The sequence below is a fragment of the Mobula birostris genome, chromosome 2 (assembly GCF_030028105.1).
Source record: "Mobula birostris isolate sMobBir1 chromosome 2, sMobBir1.hap1, whole genome shotgun sequence".
Classification (NCBI taxonomy): Eukaryota; Metazoa; Chordata; class Chondrichthyes; order Myliobatiformes; family Myliobatidae; genus Mobula; species Mobula birostris.
The window spans coordinates 167,237,752-167,258,412 of record NC_092371.1 but is presented as its reverse complement, the minus strand read 5'-3'; the positions used below and the strand labels follow the sequence as shown (position 1 = coordinate 167,258,412).

Sequence of the window (20,661 nt, the reverse complement as noted above, 5' to 3'; positions counted from 1 at the left end):
GTTTTTAATTGTAAATAAATGCACTATAAGACGCCTCCGTTTGCGGTGGAAAAAAACCCGAGAGAACAGCTTCCACCATTTCTTGGCTGCAGTTCCTGTGACATTTCCAATATCAACAAGAGGGCACAGTCTCCGGGCCCTGACGTCATCCTGAACTGCACTACCTAGAGATGGAGGATATTGGTTACCAGCCTGCGCCTCTTACATTCGCCATTAATTTTATGAAATATTATTGCTGCTGCACATTAAATATCTGGTGGAGCGGGCCAGCATTTTTAAAGTTACAAATGCTCTGTACAAAGAAAATTGACCGCGGGTTCCCAGGAAAGGGTTAATACCATTTGGAATGTGCGCTGGAGGGGCCTTGCAACCCCGATAAAGAACAAGTCCACATGCACGGATCTTTGTATTTGCATTTTTATTGTAAGATCAGAAAAGTCCCATTCATGACAGCACGCTTCTATTTTTAGCGTAGTTGAATCATTAATTTCCAGTGCTAAGAATCCCCTTTCACTGCCCTCTGTGTGCGTGTTTTTTTTTGAAATACTGCTCGCCTTGCTCTAACTCACATTTCCGCCTTGCTGTGCTCTCACAGTTTGCAGTGTAAGCCTCGCCCTCTCTCGTCCTTGCAAATCTGCAGAGCAAGCGATGCATGGCGCCGGTGACGCGCTCCCGGACCTTGGCATTCCAACAGGAATGTTAGTAAACGGAGCTAGCTCTTATTTACATTATTGTGTATGTGAGCGAAGGCAGCCAGTGCGCAAGCGCAGCTCCAGCCACCACCTCTCGTGTGTTCAATTCCGCAGGGGAGGGGGGGGGGGGGGGGGAGGGAGGGAGGGAGGGAGGGAGAGAGAGAGAGAGAGAGAGAGAGAGAGAGAGAGAGAGAGAGAGAGAGAGAGAGAGAGAGAGAGAGAGAGAGAGAGAGAGAGAGAGAGAGAGAGAGAGAGAGAGAGAGAGAGAGAGAGAGAGAGAGAGAGAGAGAGAGAGACACACGCTCATACCCAGTGTGGGGGAAGGGCGGAAACAATTGAGCTACGTCATTAGAGGCCCCGCGCTCTCTCCCTCTCCCCTTCACACACTCGGGCGCGCGCGGCCACGATCGCGCATGCGCGCGGGGCCACTGTCTAAGAATCTGCCGGCGCTTCTGAAAAAGACGATGGAGAGGGAGGGAGGGAATGATTGATGGGTGACGTCACGGAGGGGGTGAGCGAGTAGCAGCGCGAGAGGGGCAGAGAAAGAGAAAGAACGAGCGAGCGAGTCCGGGGCGCGCGCTCTGGGTACAGACACTGCCATGAAGTTGCAAGTTAGTAACCATTTCATGTAGATACTTTGTTTCTATTCTTTTTTGAGGTATTGTATTTTTTTGCATTGGAATTGTTGCAAAGTCAGCAGAAGGGGCGGGGATAGGGGGGAATCCTGTGCACACAGTGAAACACACACAATCCCCCTTCCCCCAGACAGACAGTGAGACACACACCCAGACACACAGTTGCCAGCGCGCACTTGGAGAAGCCCCCATACACACACATACACATAGAGAGCCGGCGCCATGTCGTCCGCGGCAGTCGCCTCGACCAGGAGACAATCTTGCTATCTGTGCGATTTACCCCGCATGCCGTGGGCGATGATCTGGGACTTCACGGAGCCCGTCTGCAGAGGATGCGTCAACTACGAAGGAGCCGACCGCATCGAGTTCGTGATCGACACCGCCCGTCAGCTCAAGAGAGCACACGGATTCCAGGACGGCCGCTCGCCCGGTCCAGTTCCGACCGCGGGCAAAGCCACGCTGACTAAAGAGCCCACCGCTCAGCTGGTGCACCCGGAGAGCTGCTCATCGCGCCCACCCCAGCCTTTGGACCGTTACCCCTTAGCCTCTGACCGGCCGCCTCCTCGCCTCGAATTCCCTTCATCTCGGCAGAACGGCACCGGCAACGTGTTGAACGGATACTCGAAAGCCGACGAACCACCGGAGCTGAACCGGCAGAGCCCGAACTCGAGGCGGGCGCACGGCGCACCCCCTCCGCCCAACTTGGTGCCCATGGTGAATGGGAGTTCGCACCCTCTGCCGCCGCCGCCGCCGCCAACTCACCCGTCGCACGGCGTCAACGGGCGCCTCGTGGATGTAAACAAACGGCCGGGCGGCTCGAGCGCCGAGCACGAGGCCAAGGACAGCAAGCACCGGGCGGACGAACTGCCCGACAGCCTGAAGAGCCGAGCCGACGACTGGGCTACCAAACCCAAGACGGTAAAGGACACGCTGCTAAGTCTACCTGCCCACCCGCCCTTCGACGTCCGATTCAAGAAGGAGCACCCTCTCCAGCACGGCCGGGTGCTCGCCTTCGATGCCACAGCGTCGGCCAAATCAGGTAAGCAATGTGAATAATCGTTGCTGCACACGGGCTTCCCCCGTTCTGCAGATTGTCTTTATGCAAACGCACTACTGGGCAGGCAGCATTAATGCATTGCATGCAAAAAACGACTTTTCTGTTTGTATTTTTCTTAACTAAAATAATTTAAAAAGAGACAGTGTCAGGTACGCGTTCCAGGTACGAGAAGGTTGGGGGAGGGGGTTGCTTGAGTAAAATGCTAGTTAAAAGAGGCCATTCTGCCCTTAGTGCCCGTGCTAGCAGCAGCGCGCTCCTCCCAGGAAGTGGGTTGTATCGGCTTGTAGTCCTTGTGTTGTTGGGTCAGACCTTTAATGTAACGTCCCGACCTCCCTCCCCTCCCCCACCCCTCCCCCCCTCCCCCTCCAATCAGGTACCCGAGGAGGCCGCAAGAGGAAAGCATCCCCCGAGCCTGAGTCTGAAGGTGGGGGACCACCCCTCGGCAACAAGGTCAACGGAGAGGGGCAGTCGTGGCTGCCGCTCTCGGCCGACGGCCTGAAGGTGACCCCTGTGTCATACGCCCCGTCACCTTCTCCACACTCGACGCCGCCGGACGCTGGGCAGAACGGACAGTCGCCCATGGCGGCTCTGATACTGGTGGCGGACAACGCGGGCAGCGTGCACTCACCCAAGGAAGCCGGTCAGGTTCACTCGACCACCCGCCGCAACAGCAGCAGCCCCCTCTCGCCGTCCTCGCTCAACCAGCGGCGACTGGGTCACCGCGACGTGCCGCCGGCGCCGGTGGGCACCCCTCACCCGGGCATGGAGCCGGTCCACCCGCCAAACATTCCAGACTCCTCGGTGCCCAGCAGCGTGCCGCTCTGCTGTACAATATGCCACGAACGCTTGGAGGACACTCACTTCGTGCAGTGCCCGTCGGTGCCCTCGCACAAGTTCTGCTTCCCTTGCTCCCGGGAGAGCATCAAGCAGCAAGGGGCCACCGGCGAAGTGTACTGCCCCAGCGGCGACAAGTGCCCGCTGGTCGGCTCCAACGTACCCTGGGCCTTCATGCAAGGTGAGATCGCCACCATTCTGGCTGGAGACGTCAAAGTAAAGAAAGAGAGAGACCCGTGATTCGTTTGTGTGTTGTGTTTTTTTAAAAGAAAGACACTCTTTTGAAACCTTACCCCTCCACCAGAAAAACTGATTAATTGTATATATTCAACAAGTAAACATGGCTGTAAAATTTTGATTTTCAATACATTGTCTTTCTATATTTTTTGAAGATTTCCGAGGTATGTTCTCATAATGACCGTCCCCAATTTTTCTCTCTGTTGATGTAAATCGTTATTATACCCTAATGGCGAAATCTTTCTGTACTGGCCTTTTCTTGGTGACAGTAACTGTTAAATGTAAGACTGTGACTAACATTGCTTCCAAAGCACTTCGCAAAAAAATCCCTGAATGCTTCTAGCTGTACCTGTATGCACTTGTTAAAATTGCCAAATACAGTTTTCTGGCATTTTATTAATACCTTTTAGTGTGTGTGACTACTTCTTCCTTGTAACCAGTAAGGTTTTGGCGGGTGGAGCGTTGGTATTGTGCATTGACAGTGCTGATCAGTGTGATGTCACTGTATACAGTAGGGCGTGAGGTTGTATACAAGTACAAGGAACCTGCTACGGTTTGACCTTGAAAACTGCAGACTTTTCTCTTTTAGTGTGGAGAACATGGCAACATAGTGCATGTACTTTGACTCTAGTAACGTGGCTTTTATAACTATTATTGAGTAGTTTGCAAGGATTATTGATTTTAAAAAACTGATAGCAACTCTGGAGAGTGCCAGAATTGCCACAGGCAACACACTCACTCACACACATTCACACACGCACACTCTCACACACACAGGCATTCACTCTCTCTCACACACACACACACACACACAAACACACACACACACACACACACACACACACAAAACCGGGATTGTATGGGGTAAATCTGTAAATTCTCTCTCCCTTCCCCACTTCCCTCCCCCTTTAGACTGTTATACTTGCTTGGCAATAATTCAGCCTTTGGAATTTGGCAAGGGATATAAACCTTCAACAAAGCTTCCATTTAGCTCCTTGCAAAGCCCGAGCTGAGAGTGACTCTGAGTAATTTGCACTTGCCGGACAGAAAACAGAATAGAGGGTCTTTTATGCTAATATTTCCAGCGATTATTGACAAACAAAAGATGGGTTTGCGAAGGATGTTGCTGTGCTGTAGGAACGGAATTCTCAAGTAAACAGCACAGCAACGTAAGTTTTGCACTCTCCTGTGGTTTTTGAAACCTAGTATTGTGAATCTTTCCTCCGGCAGAAAATAAAACATAGAACAGCACAGGAACAGGCCCCTCGGTTCCCAGTGTTGTGCAGAACCAATTAAACTATTCATCAAATGGCCAACGAAATGTCCATATCATTCCATTCCCCTCACATTCAAGTGCTATCTAATCATCTCTTGAAGGTCTCCCACGTATCTGCCTCCACCACCACCGCCAGCAGTGCATTCCAAGCACCCACCCCTCCATGTAAAAAAAAGTTGTCCCTTGCATCTCCTTTGAATTCGATCCCTTGATGTAGATCGGGGCGGTGGGGGTTGGCGGTACTTTTGCGTGAGGACCCGTGAGAATGGTGCACTTAACTTTTGCTGCATCATTGTACTTCAGGGGGAGGGAATTTGCAACATCAGCAGTAGGGACAGATCACGTGACTTCCCCTGACACAAAAGACTGATCTCAGATGTAGATTCGTGATCAGGCATCTGCAAGTTTCAGTGCGAGAGACGCGAGGGAGGAGCACTCGTTTACTCTTGCAATAGGAAGAATGTTGCAAACCATTTTAAATACCGTTTTGTTATCTCCCCCCCTTACTCGCTTAAATGTCTTTAACCGTTATGGATTGCATCTGTAGTTGACTTGGGCAACTTAATGCAAGGTTAAAATGTAGGAAGCCGCGTTATAAAAGAAGAGTGAGAACGTTTGTACAGATTCCATCCATCTTCTAAGTGGCTGTAAACCTGATTGATTTGCTGTTTTCCTTTCAACCCGGAGAGGTTTTTTTTTGCACATTGTACAATCTTAGGATATTTTTAAAAATCACACGTTCATGTTTATTTTACTGGATTAAACGCAGTCGGTCTGCATTAATATCTTCCTGGTTCACAGTGAACGCATGAGATCATTCAGGATCTTTTTTTAAATCTGCTTATGAGATGACAGCTCTTGGAATCCCTGAGTCACCCAGTCTCTTTTGTTCTGATACAATGTGGCGTTAGCACGCTTCGCTGTCACACGCTGTCCCTGCACCACAGTGCAATCGAAAGAATCGGACACCAAAGATTGACTTTTTTTTTGTAAGGATTCTGAGATGACAGTGAGACGTCGGTCTTGAAAGGGAATGCTCCCCCTCAACCTATATCGTACCGGTTCAGATTAAAAACCAGTCTATAGCACCCCCACCTCTAGCTGCAAACCCCATTCCACCATTAGCTGGTTCAAATTCTTTTGGTGTCAGAATCAGGTTTAATATCACTGGCATGTATCGGTTTGTGGCAGCAGTACATTGCAATACGTAATAAAGAACTAAAAACTACAATAAGAAATTTGTATATAAAATTAAATAAATGGTGCAAAAAGAGAGGAAATTGTACACAGGTTTATTGCCTGTTCAGAAATCTGATGGCGAAGGGGAAGAAGCTGGTTCTAAAATGTTGAGTGTGTTTCTTCAGGTTCCTGTACCACCTCCTTGATGGTAACAATGAGAAGAGGGCATGTCCTGGGTGATGTGGGTTCTTATTGATGGATACTGCCTTTTGACGGTGTTCCCGATGCTGGGGAGGCTGGTGCCCATGATGGAGCTGGCTGAGTTGCAGTGGCCCCTCCATACCAGACAGTGGTGCGGCCAGTAAGAATGCTCTCCAGGCTACATCTGTAGACATTTGGTTTTAACTGACTGGAAGTTGAAACTTTAAATTACATTTGAAAGGCTAGCATTATTGGATTTGGATTGCCATGTTATTTTGTTTTGAAAACCTCCCTCTCAGATTATATATCAGGACACTAGTTCTAAAGCATAGGTTGTTTGTTTTCCTTATTTAAAGATACAGTGCAGAACAGGTCCTTCTATCTCAACGATTCTCATCGCCCAACCACCCAACTATCTAACCCTAGCCTCATCACAGGTCAATTTACAGTGACCATTTAACCTACTAACCGGTACTTCTGTGGACCTGGGTGGGAACCGGAGGACCCTGAGGAAACCCCCATGTTCACAGGGAGGACATAACAGGCTCCCTACAGAGGATGCTGGATTTGAACGATGAGCCCAAGTAAAGTTTATAACTCCAGTTTCCTTTAACTGCATTGTGGTGATTGGGTTTTCCTTGCAAAGGAACAGGGGTTGGTAACTGATCCGATGTTAACGTTGCCCCACTTCCACAATACTGTGCTCTTAAACACCTCCTGGCAGAAAGACCACTGTACACTGCCTGTTTCGGTGCCTTTCTGTCACATTGCACACAGGTTGGCTGCAAATGATGCCAACAATCCAAACGTTTAGTTCTGGCTGCCCCCCCCCCCCCCCCCCAGAAGCAGCAAGGGATCTGACCAACCCTCCCACACAATGTTCGAAGCTACGTACGGGATGTGTCTGTTGAAATGGCATATCAGTATACGTAAACTCAAGAGATCCTGCAGAGATCTTGAGCAACACACTCACAAAGCACTGGAAGAACTCAGCAATTCAGGCAGCATCTGTGGAGGGAAGTAAACAGTCGATATTGTACTGAGAGAAGTCAACAGTTTACCCTTCATAAGTCGTGCTTGACTTGCAGAATTCATCCAGCATTTTGTGTGTGTGTGTGTGTGTCAGTATCGAGACAAGGGTGGGCTGTGGGTCCCCATGCCACTGCCCTAGACTCTGAAGTGCAAATTCAGCCTCCTGAGGGATTGTGCCAGTGATCTGTGACGTTTAGGGCAGATGCTCATTTCCCCAGAAGACTCCATATCACCAGAATGCTCACTGGTTGAAGGCCTCATTTCTTATCCTTTTACTTTACTCAGCGTGATTCTATTCCGAACTGGGAGGTTGCCCCAAGGCCTGCTGAGTTTATCTGTCACATCAGCAAAACATTCATTTATTTACATAGAGACGCGGTGTGGTAACAGGTCCTTCCAGCCCAACGAGCCCGCGCCACCCAGTCATACCCATGTGACCAATTAACCTACTGAAGTATAGGCTTTTGGAATGTTGTAATAGCGTTAGGCCGCCGGGCACTGTAACGGCGTTACACTGACCGCTGCGCTGCCGGACGCTGTAATGGCGTTAGGCCGCCGGGCACTGTAACGGCGTTACACTGACCGCCGCGCCGCCGGGCGTTGCTACGCCACTGTGCTGCCCCGATTGGGACCTTCTGAGAAGAATCTGACATGCTTTGTGGGGACGACCTACAAGCGAACTGCGTCACAGAAACAGGCTCCTGCTGAAATGTTACTGTCTGAATCAGGGCTGTTGCCCAGCTGGTGGAGAGTGCCTACAAAGTCAGTCAAAGGAACCTTGAAGACTGTCCCACCACTTAGTGATCGTGGCCTAACTAGCTCCATGTTTCTGATACCCATAGAGAGCTTTGTAGTTAGCTTACAAAACTCCATCCATCTCTCTCTCCGGAATATTTCTAAAGGAAAAGGGAGGCTTTCATGTGAGCTAACCGGCAGTGTGTTGGTCACGATAACGGGTGATTTAAGGATCGCTCGTGACCATTGTTACTACTTGTGGGCTCCGTCACTTCAACAGGCGGGTCTTTGGTGATTCTTGATTTCACAGCAGGAGTTTTTTTTCTCAAGTGGGCTGAGAACGTGTGCCAAATGAAGGGCTTCCATTGGATTCACATCTCCCTGCGGCATTAGCAACCACTTTATTCTGTAAAGTGGCGAGTTGTCCCGGCCTGGAGTGGGCTGCCAGGATTGGCGGTGGAAACAGGTGCTACAAGTGCACGTCAGCAGAGACGACGGAGGGGGAGGCACAAATTGGGAAGTTCATTCCAGGGGTTGGTACAATTGTGACGGACCAAACAGCCTGTTGCGGCGCAAGATGATTTGTAAGTTGCCAGCAGCCTGGGGCAGCTATAAATCTGATTGAAAGATTTCCCTCAGTGGCAGTGTGTAGCCGCACTGCATTCTGACTGCTCATTGCAGCGTCTCTGGCCATCTCCTCAGGGTGACGACGTCAGCGTGGCGCTCAGTCGCTGCTCTGGGCATGCTAGAGTGATGGAAAATTTGATATCCATGAGGGTCAGATGCACGATCAGCCAAACAGCGTTAAATGTTATGAATAGCTATTTGTGGAACTGACTGGGACCAATGATGTGTGAGGGAGAGTTAGATAAAGAAACCACTCATTCTCAGGGTCTGACTCCCGTGTTCACTTTTCTGACTTTATGTTGTCCCCCAGACTTCTGGTTTACTCCCCCCACCTCCCCAAATTCAAATTCTGTTGAGCTAGACATTCCCAAGTCTCGGCCTCTTGAGCGTCACCCTGGGCTCAGATTTAGAACTGAACCCAAGCTTCCTGGCTCAACTTTCAAGGATCACCTTTGCTCGCCGTGTACTTTTACATGGATTGGGAATGTGCTGACAAGACAGGCAACAAAAAACAACATTGAACAATTCCAAAAAATAAAAATATATTAAAATAATACAGATAAACAGGAGATTCTGCAGATGCTGGAAATCCAGAGCAACGCGCACACACACACACACACACACACACACACACACACACACACAAGATGCTGGAGGAACACAGCAGGTCAGGCAGAGTCTATGAAAAGGAATAGGAGTTGATGTTTCCAGCCAAGACCCAGCTGAAACATTGACTCATTATTTCCCCTCTCATAGATGCTGCCTGACCTGCTGTGTTCCTTTCACATCTTGTGTGGGTTACTCTGGATTTCCAGCATCTGCGGAAATCTCTTGTGTCCTGTGTTTATTTTATGTTCCTACTGAATGGTGGATTCCCAGCATTCCAGAAAGTTTTTTTAACAAGAGTTGTTGGAACTTTGCAAACCCAGACCTTGGTCAGGTAACGCACTTATTTATAACAAATATGACAGATTCGATTACAGGTGGGGAAAACACAGGATTTCACTCTGAAATATTGGCAAGTCCTTGCTGGCTCTTGGCAAAATATTTGCTGAAGACGGAGAGTGCGGCGAGAAATTTCAAAATAAGCAGGATCACGGCTGACAGGGACACATTTACACACTCCTAGTAGTGGTCGTGACTGGCGGAGGGGAGGGAGTGGAGCCGGGGTACCGTTTTGGTTGCGGGGGGAGGGGTGTCTCATGAGCACTTTATCATATTTGACCCTTGCTATGGTAAGTCGAGTCCCCTTTGTTGCATTCTTGAAGTCTGAATGGGGAACGGAGCCAAACACGGACGAACACAAAACCGTCACTGCCCTGAGGCTGTGTGCAGATGACAACCACACATTATCTATTACAACGCAGCATGAGGAAGCGGAGAGAGCGAGCAAGTTCCTGCATGAAGAAAAAAGAATTCGCAAGCCAGCTGTCATTTGCCAAGGTATGTGGGCATGTTTTGAGGAGTTGGTTTGTTTTTCATCCGTGCCTTGACATGTGAGTTTCCTACAGAAGACTGGCAGACCTATTAAAAACCTCACACATCTGGCCGGCAAGCATCGACATCACACATTTTTAAATAACCTTTCCCTGCTTTAGAACCGTGACCACACTTTAAAAATACCCAATGAACTGCAAGACGCCCAATGGTGGCAGAAGGCACTATATATATAAGAATGCACATTCCTTGGGGGTATTTTTAAACCATCAGAGATATCTGTATTTTCATACCAATTGCAGATCTACATCTAAGACGGTTTAGTCCCTACCGTTAAGTGTTTTTTTAACCACTCCCATGAAACTTCAGGCGCGTGTGTGTGTGTGTGTGTGTGTGTGGGGGGGGGGGGGGTGTGGTTGTGTTGGTACATTGTTACACAAAATGCTGGAGAAACTCGGCAACGTTCTGGCGGAATCTATGGAGAGGAATGGAGCAGACGTTTCGGGCCGAGATCGTTCGTCGGGACTGGAAAGGAAAGGGCCAGAGTAGGAAGGTGGGAAATGAGTACAAGCTAGAAAGTGATAGGTGAGAGGGTAAGAAATAAGCTGGGAGGTGATAGGTGGAAAAGATAGAGGCCTAAGGAAGGAATCTCAGAGGAGAGTGGACCATGGAAGAAAGGGAAAGATGAGGGACGCCAGGGTGGGGTGATAGGAGAAGAGAAGGTTGAGAGGGGACCCAGAATGGGGAATGGAAGAGGGGGGTGGGGGGGAGAAAATGTAACGGAAGTTAGTTAAGTCGATGTCTTTTCTTGTCAGGTTGGAGGCTACCTGGATGGAATATAAGGTGTTGCTCCTCCAACCCGAGAGTGCCCTCATCAAGGCAAAAGAGGAGGCCACATTGAAATGGGACCCTGCTCGTTGCGGACGGAGCGAAGCTGCCGGACTTTGTTGCCGCAACATCCCTGCTTCAAGTGCAGACCAAAAGAGAGAATGAATTGGGCCAACCTATCCCTGGGATCTCGCTGACAGAGTCACCTGCTCCCACCTTGCGCCTTCCCCACAGCGTTTTTTTTAAAAATTAACTTTTATGTATTTCTTCAATCTCCTGACGAAAGTTATTTTTGAATCTGCTCCCATCGCCCTTTCAGGCGGCGAGTTCCTGATGAAAATAACCCCCTGTAAAACGTTCCGTCTGTTCCCCCCCCCCCCCGTTACCTTAAATCCTGCGGTCGCTGCTCCCTCCTTCCTCTGAAACAGCTTCTCACCATTAACTCTATCAAGGTCCCTGCAATGGTTTGGACATCTTCCATCTAACTCCCCCCACCACCCCCAGCCATCTCTGGTTTGTGGAGGGCCCTTCTTTTTCCCAACTTTCCTGTGCATATGAATAACCCCCTTCTTCAAAGCCTCCCACCCCCACCCACAGCCACAGACTGCACTATGAAGTTAGAAGATTTGATACAATATACCGGCAAGCACGGCTAGCTCTGAGCAATTTCCACTCGGGAGACGGAATGCTAATTTTATTGAGGGAGGGAGAGAAAATATTCTTTCGCATTCTAATGCAGGAGATTGCTAAAGAGAGGGGCCGAGGGAGGGTGGGTGTGTGTGCGTTGGGGGGGGGGGTTGGTTGCGGTGGAGTGGAGGTCGAAGCTAAACAAGGAATACTAACTATTGGGAGCAGCTGCAGAAACTATAATTAGATGAACGATTTGGCTCGCAATAATCATTCTTCTCCGTAGCTAATACCAAGAAAGGAAGTTGTGCTTCGTAGACTACTTGTCTTTTGATTATTTATGTTTGTGTGTGTGTGTGTGTATATATATATATATATATATATATATATACACATGTATATATCTGGACGTCAAAGAAGCTGATTGTGAAAGAGAAATGGCGTTCCAGTCCCTAATTTCCATGTTCTGTCACCGACCCGGCAATAGGCTGTTACACAATTCCCCCGAGCAACGCTGTCAAGAATTGACCAGTTAGCATCGGACAAACTGGTAGAAATACGTTGCAGTTGCCATGGGAACGAGGGAATAGGAGGTTCTTGCAAACAGTATCTCGAGATGATGAAATATATATTAAAAATCCGCCCCCGTCTGAGCAAGTTTGCGGAAACATGAATTGTTATTCAATAGACATCGAACGTTGATCTGGGCTAGGGCCTTTGATCTGAGAATCTGAATGTTTACTTTAAACAGCCATACCTAATGCATTTGAAGTACCGGGAGTATTTCTCCCTGCAAGGTCAGCGCGATTGTAGTCATCCAGCAACCCCTCGCTCTCCCGGCCCTCGGCGGCAGGGCGGCGGTTCACAATTTCACTCTGAGCCACGCCGTTGTTTTATTCATGATATGCGTTATCTCAGCACGGATTCACTCAATAGAAGCACGCGAGCTTCAAAAATAAATACCCAATCTTCCGTTTTATTTAAACTCCAGATATTTCGCCGTTGTTCAATTAACCCTTTCGCTGCTGGAAGAGGAACGACCTTACACGTGCTTTGCGGGAAAGGCGCCCAGTGCAGGATCCTCCCCTCCTTTCGTCTGTACTCCACTCTGGCTCAAACACCTCTGCTGAACACGGAGTGTGAGGCGCCCCTTCCTCTTGGGTACACGATGGAAGATGGTTGAACAATGGGAGGGGTCTGCGATTCAGTCCAACAGCTTGTGCCGTTGTCTACTAAGACCATTGGTACATAGAACACAAATCTACAGCACATTGGCCCACAATGTTGTGCTGACCATGTGCCCTACTCTAGGAGCTGCCTAGAATTTCCCTACCACATATCCCTCTATTTTTCTAACCTATCTAACAGTCTCTTAAAAGACCCTATTGTATCCACCTCCACCACCGTTGCCAGCAGTGCATTCCACACACCCACCACTCTATGTGTGGAAAAACTTACCCCGACATCCCCTCTGTACCTGCTTCCAAGCACCTATGCCCTCTCGTGCTAGCCATTTCAGCCCTGGGGAAAAGCCTCTGACTGTCCACATGATCAATGCCTCTCATCATCTTATACACCTCTATCAGGTCACCTCTCATCCTCTGTCACTCCAAGGAGAAAAGGCCAAGTTCACTCAACTTATTCTCACAAGGCATCATTCCTATGAATCTCCTCTGCACTCTCTCTATAGTATCCATATCCTTCCTGTAATGAGATGACCAGAACTGAATTTGGTCCCTTAACCGTAGATTGCCACTCCGACAGGGTACTAACCTGAATCAGATTTTCTTTTCACACATCAAACATACAGCAAGCACGTCGTTTGCATTAACCACTACAACATTCAAAGTAAATTTATTAGCAAGGTATGTCACCATATACTACCCTCAGATTCATTGACCTGTGGGGATTCGCGGTGAATGCAAAGAAACACGCTGAGAATCAATGAAAAACTGCACAGAACAAGATGGACAAACAACGTGCAAAAGATAACAAGCTGCAAATACAAAAAAAGAAAAATATATATAAATAGATAAGCTATAAATATGGAGAACATGAGATGAAGAGTCATTGAAAGTGAGACCATAGGTTCTGGGAACAGTTCTGTGATGGGGTGAGTGAAGTTCTCCCCTCTGGTTTTTAAGAGCCTGATGGTTGAGGGGTATTAACTGTTCCTGAACCTGGTGGTGTAAGTCCTGGGGCTCCTGTACCTTCTTCCTGACAGCAGCTGTGAGAAAGAGCATGGCCTGGCTGGGTGGGGGGAGGGGAAATCCTTGCACTCAATGGTGGGAGGGCTTTACCCACATCCACTACTTTTTGTAGGCTTTTCCGTTCAAGGGCTTTGGTGTTTCCACACCAGGCTGTGATGCAACCAGTCAGCATACTTTCCATTGCATGTGTATGAACATTTGTCGAAGTTTAGGATGACACGTCGAAACTTGGCAAACATGTAAGCAAGGAGAGGCACTGCTGTGCTTGGATGTGTTCAGGGCAGCTCTGAAGTCTCATCACACATTCTGGTGCCAGTATAGTATGTCCAAAATGTTCATCAGAACAACAACAACCACAGCCCAACAAAACATCAACAGAAAAACAAGCCCATTTTCCACACACACACACACACAGTCAGGCCCCCTACCTCAGAACAGGCCTTCAGTCTTGGGCCCTCACACACACACAGTCAGGCCCCCTACCTCAGAACAGCCCTTCAGTCTTGGGCCCTCACACACACACAGTCAGGCCCCCTACCTCAGAACAGGCCTTCAGTCTTGGGCCCTCACACACACACAGTCAGGCCCCCTACCTCAGAACAGCCCTTCAGTCTTGGGCCCTCACACACACACAGTCAGGCCCCCTACCTCAGAACAGGCCTTCAGTCTTGGGCCCTCACACACACACAGTCAGGCCCCCTACCTCAGAACAGCCCTTCAGTCTTGGGCCCTCACACACACACAGTCAGGCCCCCTACCTCAGAACAGCCCTTCAGTCTTGGGCCCTCACACACACACAGTCAGGCCCCCTACCTCAGAACAGGCCTTCAGTCTTGGGCCCTCACACACACACAGTCAGGCCCCCTACCTCAGAACAGCCCTTCAGTCTTGGGCCCTCACACACACACAGTCAGGCCCCCTACCTCAGAACAGGCCTTCAGTCTTGGGCCCTCACACACACACAGTCAGGCCCCCTACCTCAGAACAGCCCTTCAGTCTTGGGCCCTCACACACACACAGTCAGGCCCCCTACCTCAGAACAGCCCTTCAGTCTTGGGCCCTCACACACACACAGTCAGGCCCCCTACCTCAGAACAGCCCTTCAGTCTTGGGCCCTCACACACACACAGTCAGGCCCCCTACCTCAGAACAGCCCTTCAGTCTTGGGCCCTCACACACACACAGTCAGGCCCCCTACCTCAGAACAGGCCTTCAGTCTTGGGCCCTCACACACACACAGTCAGGCCCCCTACCTCAGAACAGCCCTTCAGTCTTGGGCCCTCACACACACACAGTCAGGCCCCCTACCTCAGAACAGCCCTTCAGTCTTGGGCCCTCACACACACACAGTCAGGCCCCCTACCTCAGAACAGCCCTTCAGTCTTGGGCCCTCACACACACACAGTCAGGCCCCCTACCTCAGAACAGCCCTTCAGTCTTGGGCCCTCACACACACACAGTCAGGCCCCCTACCTCAGAACAGCCCTTCAGTCTTGGGCCCTCACACACACACAGTCAGGCCCCCTACCTCAGAACAGGCCTTCAGTCTTGGGCCCTCACACACACACAGTCAGGCCCCCTACCTCAGAACAGCCCTTCAGTCTTGGGCCCTCACACACACACAGTCAGGCCCCCTACCTCAGAACAGGCCTTCAGTCTTGGGCCCTCACACACACACAGTCAGGCCCCCTACCTCAGAACAGGCCTTCAGTCTTGGGCCCTCACACACACACAGTCAGGCCCCCTACCTCAGAACAGGCCTTCAGTCTTGGGCCCTCACACACACACAGTCAGGCCCCCTACCTCAGAACAGGCCACCTCCAGGCCTCCAGTCTCGGGTACACACACACACACACACACACACACACACACACACACACACACACACACACACACACATATGCTGCCTGACCCCCAGAACAGGCCTTCAGTCTTGGGCACACACACACACACACATACATGCCCCCGACCCCAGAACAGGCCTCCTCCAGGCCTCCAGTCTTGGGCCCACACACACACAGGCCCCCGACCCCAGAATAGGCCACCTCCAGAGAAGCCGACCTGGGTGGTGCAACCTTTGGACCGCTACCTCTGGACTTGCCAACTTCGACCACACATAAAGTACTGTAGGCAGTTCTTGTCGTCTGGCTGTAGGAAGGGAGTCATTCAGCTGAGGGGTGTAGAAAAGATTCAGGAAATTGTTACCAGGACTGAAAGGGCTCGAGTTACAAAGAGGGGTTGGTAGGGTAGGATTTTTCCCCCCTCTCCCTTCCCTCTTCTTCAGTTCCCCACTCTGGCCCCCTCTTACTGATTCTCTTCACATGCATATCACCTGACCCTGGTCCTATCAGATTCCTCCTTTTCCACTAACACCTTCCAGCTTCTTACTGCATTCCCCCTCCCCACCCACCCAGCTTCACCTATCATCTTAAAGCTTGTCCTCCTTCCCCTCTCCCCCTCCTGGCATCTTCCCTCTTCCTTTCCGGTCGTGATGAAGGGTTTTGGCCCCAACCGTCATCTGTCTGTTCATCTCCATAGGTGCTGCCTGGCCTGCTGAATTCCATCAGCATTTTGTGTGTGTTGCTCTGGATCTTGGAGCACGGGGGTGAGGGAGGTGTGTGCAGTCATGAGGGCCCTACGTAGATAAGGTGATAGGCCACAGTCTAAACTAGAGGGCATAAGTTTAAAGAGAGATAAGATTTGACATGGATGAGGAGCAGGGATTTCACACAGAGGGTGGTGAGTATATTGGGCAAATTGCCAGCGGAAATGGTAAAGCTGGGTACGATTGCAACATTTACGGACAGAAAAGGTTTGTAGGGATACGGGCCAAATGGGGCAAACACAGGAAGACTCCCAGTTTAGCATAGAGCTGGGACAAAAGGCCTGCTGGACAAGGCTATGAAATAATACCTATAAATACTATAAGGGGCACTGTGAGTGACAGTGGGAGTTTACCCTCTACCACCTCCAGTCACTCCCCACCTCCGGTCTCTACGCAGAGTCACACCGGTCACTCCCCACCATCGGTCTTTACATGGACTAACACACATGATTAGCTTCCAGAGAAAGTCACCCTCGCCGCCAATCTCCATTCAGCGTCACTCCGAACACATTGCCACATAGAGACACTCCCGCTGCCAAACTCCACATAGAGACACTCCCAACACCGATCTCTACAGAGTCATTCCCACCACATGGTGTCCCTCCCCATCCTTCATCTTCACATGGTTACTACCCCTCTCTGATCTCCATAGAGAGTCACTCCCCCTCATTGTTCTCCACAGGGAGTCTCTCCCCAACTCTGATCCTCACAGGGAGTCACTGCTGGTCTCTGATCTCCACAGGGAGTCTCTCCCCATCTCTGATCCTCACAGGGAGTCACTGCTGGTCTCTGATCTCCACAGGGAGTCACTCTCCATCTCTGATCCTCACAGGGAGTCACTCCTGGTCTCTGATCTCCACAGGGAGTCCCTCCCCATCTCTGATCTCCACAAAGAGTCACTCTCCATCTCTATCTCCACAGGGAGTCACTCCTGGTCTCTGAATCTCACAGGGAGTCACTCCTGGTCTCTGATCTCCACAGGGAGTCTCTCCCCATCTCTGATCCTCACAGGGAGTCACTCCTGGTCTCTGATCTCCACAGGGAGTCTTTCCCATCTCTGATCCTCACAGGGAGTCACTCCTGGTCTCTGATCTCCACAGGGTGTCTCTCCCCATCTCTGATCTCCACAGGGAGTCACTGCTGTTCTCTGTTCTCCACAGGGAGTCTCTCCCCATCTCTGATCTCCACAGGGAGTCTCTCCCCATCTCTGATCCTCACAGGGAGTCACTCCTGGTCTCTGATCTCCACAGGGAGTCTCTCCCCATCTCTGATCTCCACAGGGAGTCTCTCCCCATTTCCGATCTCCACAGTGAGTCACTCTCCATCTCCGATCCTCACAGGCAGTCTCTCCTGGTCTCTGATCTCCACAGGAAGTCTGTCCCCATCTCTGATCTCCACAGGGAGACTCTCCCCATTTCCGATCCTCACAGGTTGTCACTCCTGGTCTCTGATCTCCACAGGGAGTCACTCCTGGTCTCTGATCTCCACAGGGAGTCTCTCCCCATCTCTGATCTCCACAGGGAGTCTCTCCCCATCTCCGATCTCCACAGGGAGTCACTCTCCATCTCCGATCCTCACAGGGCGTCACTCCCCATCTCTGATCTCCACAGTGAGTCACTCTCCATCTCCGATCCTCACAGGGAGTCTCTCCTGGTCTCTGATCTCCACAGGAAGTCTCTCCCCATCTCTGATCTCCACAGGGAGACTCTCCCCATTTCCGATCCTCACAGGGTGTCACTCCTGGTCTCTAATCTCCACAGGGAGTCTCTCCTCATCTCTGATCTCCACAAGGAGTCACTCTCCATCTCCGATCCTCACAGGGAGTCACTCCTGGTCTCTGATCTCCACAGGGAGTCACTCTCCATCTCCGATCCTCACAGGGAGTCACTCCTGGTCTCTAATCTCCACAGGGAGTTTCTCCCCATCTCTGATCTCCACAGGGAGTCTCTCCCCATCTCTGATCTCCACAGGGAGTCACTCTCCATCTCCGATCCTCACAGGGAGTCACTCCTGGTCTCTGATCTCCACATGGAGTCACTCTCCATCTCCGATCCTCACAGGCAGTCGTTCCTGCATTCTGATCTCCACAGGGAGTCTCCCCCATCTCTGATCTCAACAGGGAGTCTCTCCCCATCTCGGATTCTCACAGGGAGTCACTCCTGGTCTCTAATCTCCACAGGGAATCACTCCCCATCTCTGACCTCCACAGGCAGTCTCTCCCCATCTCTGATCCTGACAGGGAGTCATTCCTGGTCTCTGATCTCCACAGGGAGTCCCTCCCCATCTCTGATCTCCACAGGGAGTCACTCCTGGTCTCTAATCTCCACAGGGTGTCTCACCCCATCTCTGATTTCCAGAAGGAGTCACTCCCAATCTCTGATCTTCACATGGAGTCACTCACCATCTCCGATCCTCACAGGGAGTCACTCCTGGTCTCTGATCTCCACAGTGAGTCTCTCCCCATCTCTGATCTCCACAGGGAGTCACTTCTGCATCTCCGATCCTCACAGGGAGTCACTCTCCATCTCCGATCCTCACAGGGAGTCACTCCTGGTCTCTGATCTCCACAGGGAGTCTCTCCCCATCTCTGATCCTCACAGGGAGTCACTCCTGGTCTCTGATCTCCACAGGGAGTCTCTCCCCATCTCTGATCTCCACAGGGAGTCACTGCTGGTCTCTGTTCTCCACAGATAGTCTCTCCCCGTCTCCGATCTCCACAGTGAGTCTCTCCCCATCTCTGATCTCCACAGGGAGTCACTTCCCATCTCCGATCCTCACAGGCAGTCACTCCTGGTCTCTGATCTCCACAGGGCGTCTCTCCCCATCTCTGATCACCACAGGGTGTCTCTCCCCATCTCTGATACTCACAGGGAGTCTCTCCTGGTCTCTGATCTCCACAGGGAGTCACTATCCATCTGTAATCCTCACAGGGAGTCACTCCTGGTCTCTGATCTCAACAGGGAGTCTTTCCCATCTCTGATCCTCACAGGGAGTCACTCCTGGTCTCTGATCTCCACAAGGAGTCACTGCTGGTCTCTGTTCTCCACACGGAGTCTCTCCCCATCTCTGATCTCCACAGGGAGTCTCTCCGCATCTCTGATCCTCACAGGGAGTCACTCCTAGTCTCCGATCTCCACAGGGAGTCTCTCCCCAACTCCGATACTCACAGGGAGTCTCTCCCCAAGTCTCATCTCCACAGGGAGTCCCTCCCCATCTCCGATCCTCACAGGTGGTCTCTCCTGGTCTCCGATCTCCACAGGGAGTCACGGCTGGTCTCTGTTCTCCACAGGGAGTCTCTCCCCATCTCTGATCTCCACAGGGAGTCTCTCCCCATCTCTGATCTCTATAGGGTGTCACTGCTTGTCTCGAATCTCCACAGGGAGTCACTCTCCATCTCTAATCCTCACAGGGAGTCTCTCCCCATTTCTGATCTCAACAGGGAGTCTCTCCCCATCTGTGATCTCCACAGGGAATGACTCTCCATCTCCGATCCTCACAGGGAGTCACTCCTGGTCTCTGATCTCCCCATGGAGTCGCTCCCCATCTCCGATCTCCACAGGGAGTCACTCTCCATCTCTGATCCTCACAGGGAGTCACTCCCCATCTCTGATCTCCACAGTGAGTCACTCTCCATCTCCGATCCTCACAGGGAGTCACTCCTGGTCTCTGATCTCCACAGGAAGTCTCTCCCCATCTCTGATCTCCACAGAGAGACTCTCCCCATATCCGATCCTCACAGGGTGTCACTCCTGGTCGCTAATCTCCACAGGGAGTCTCTCCTCATCTCTGATCTCCTCAAGGAGTCACTCCCCATCTCTGAGCTCCAAAGGGAGTCACTCACCATCTCCGATCCTCACAGGGAGTCACTCCTGGTCTCTGATCTGCACATGGAGTCAGTCCCCATCTCCGATCCTCACAGGGAGACTCTTCCCATCTCTGATCTCCACAGGGAGTCACTCCGCATCTCCAATCCTCACAGGGAGTCACTCCTGGTCTCTGATCTCCACAGGGAGTCTCTCCCCATCTCTGATCTCCACAGGGAGTCACTGCTGGTCTCTGATCTCCACAGGTGTCTTTCCCCATCTCTGATCTCCACAGGGAGTCATTTCCCATCTCTGATCCTCACAGGGAGTCACTCCTGGTCTCTGATCTCCACAGGGAGTCTCTCCCCATCTCTGATCTCCACAGGGAATCTCTCCCCATCTCTGATCCTCACAGGTAGTCACTCCTGGTCTCTGATCTCAACAGGGTGTCTTTCCCATCTCTGATCCTTACAGGGAGTCACTCCTTGTCTCTGATCTCCACAAGGAGTCTTTCCCATCTCTGATCCTCACAGGGAGTCACTCCTGGTCTCTGATCTCCACAGGGAGTCTTTCCCATCTCTGATCCTCACAGGGATTCACTCCTGGTCTCTGATCTCCACAGGGAGTCTCTCCCCATCTCTGATCT

At 50.9% G+C, this 20,661-nt stretch overlaps 1 protein-coding gene and 1 long non-coding RNA gene across 2 annotated transcripts; both read left to right on the top strand.

Annotated features, from left to right (window-relative positions):
- Window positions 1-946: 946 nt before the first annotated feature.
- On the top strand, window positions 947-11,534 carry LOC140193890 (uncharacterized). The gene is made up of 3 exons (XR_011884983.1): window positions 947-1,303; window positions 9,774-9,948; window positions 10,758-11,534. It is a non-coding gene; the product is annotated as an uncharacterized lncRNA (long non-coding RNA).
- irf2bp2a (interferon regulatory factor 2 binding protein 2a) lies at window positions 1,260-3,857 on the top strand. The gene is made up of 2 exons (XM_072251023.1): window positions 1,260-2,366; window positions 2,758-3,857. The coding sequence occupies exons 1-2, from the start codon at window positions 1,550-1,552 to the stop codon at window positions 3,456-3,458; spliced, it is 1,518 nt and encodes a 505-aa protein (XP_072107124.1). The 5' UTR covers window positions 1,260-1,549; the 3' UTR covers window positions 3,459-3,857.
- Window positions 11,535-20,661: the final 9,127 nt, after the last annotated feature.

Excerpts from the sequence above, each read along its gene's own strand:
- irf2bp2a (XM_072251023.1), top strand. The coding sequence starts at position 1,550 with ATGTCGTCCGCGGCAGTCGCCTCGACCAGGAGACAATCTTGCTATCTG. Across the intron at positions 2,367-2,757 it reads CACAGCGTCGGCCAAATCAG|GTACCCGAGGAGGCCGCAAG; the intron begins GTAAGCAATGTG and ends CCCTCCAATCAG.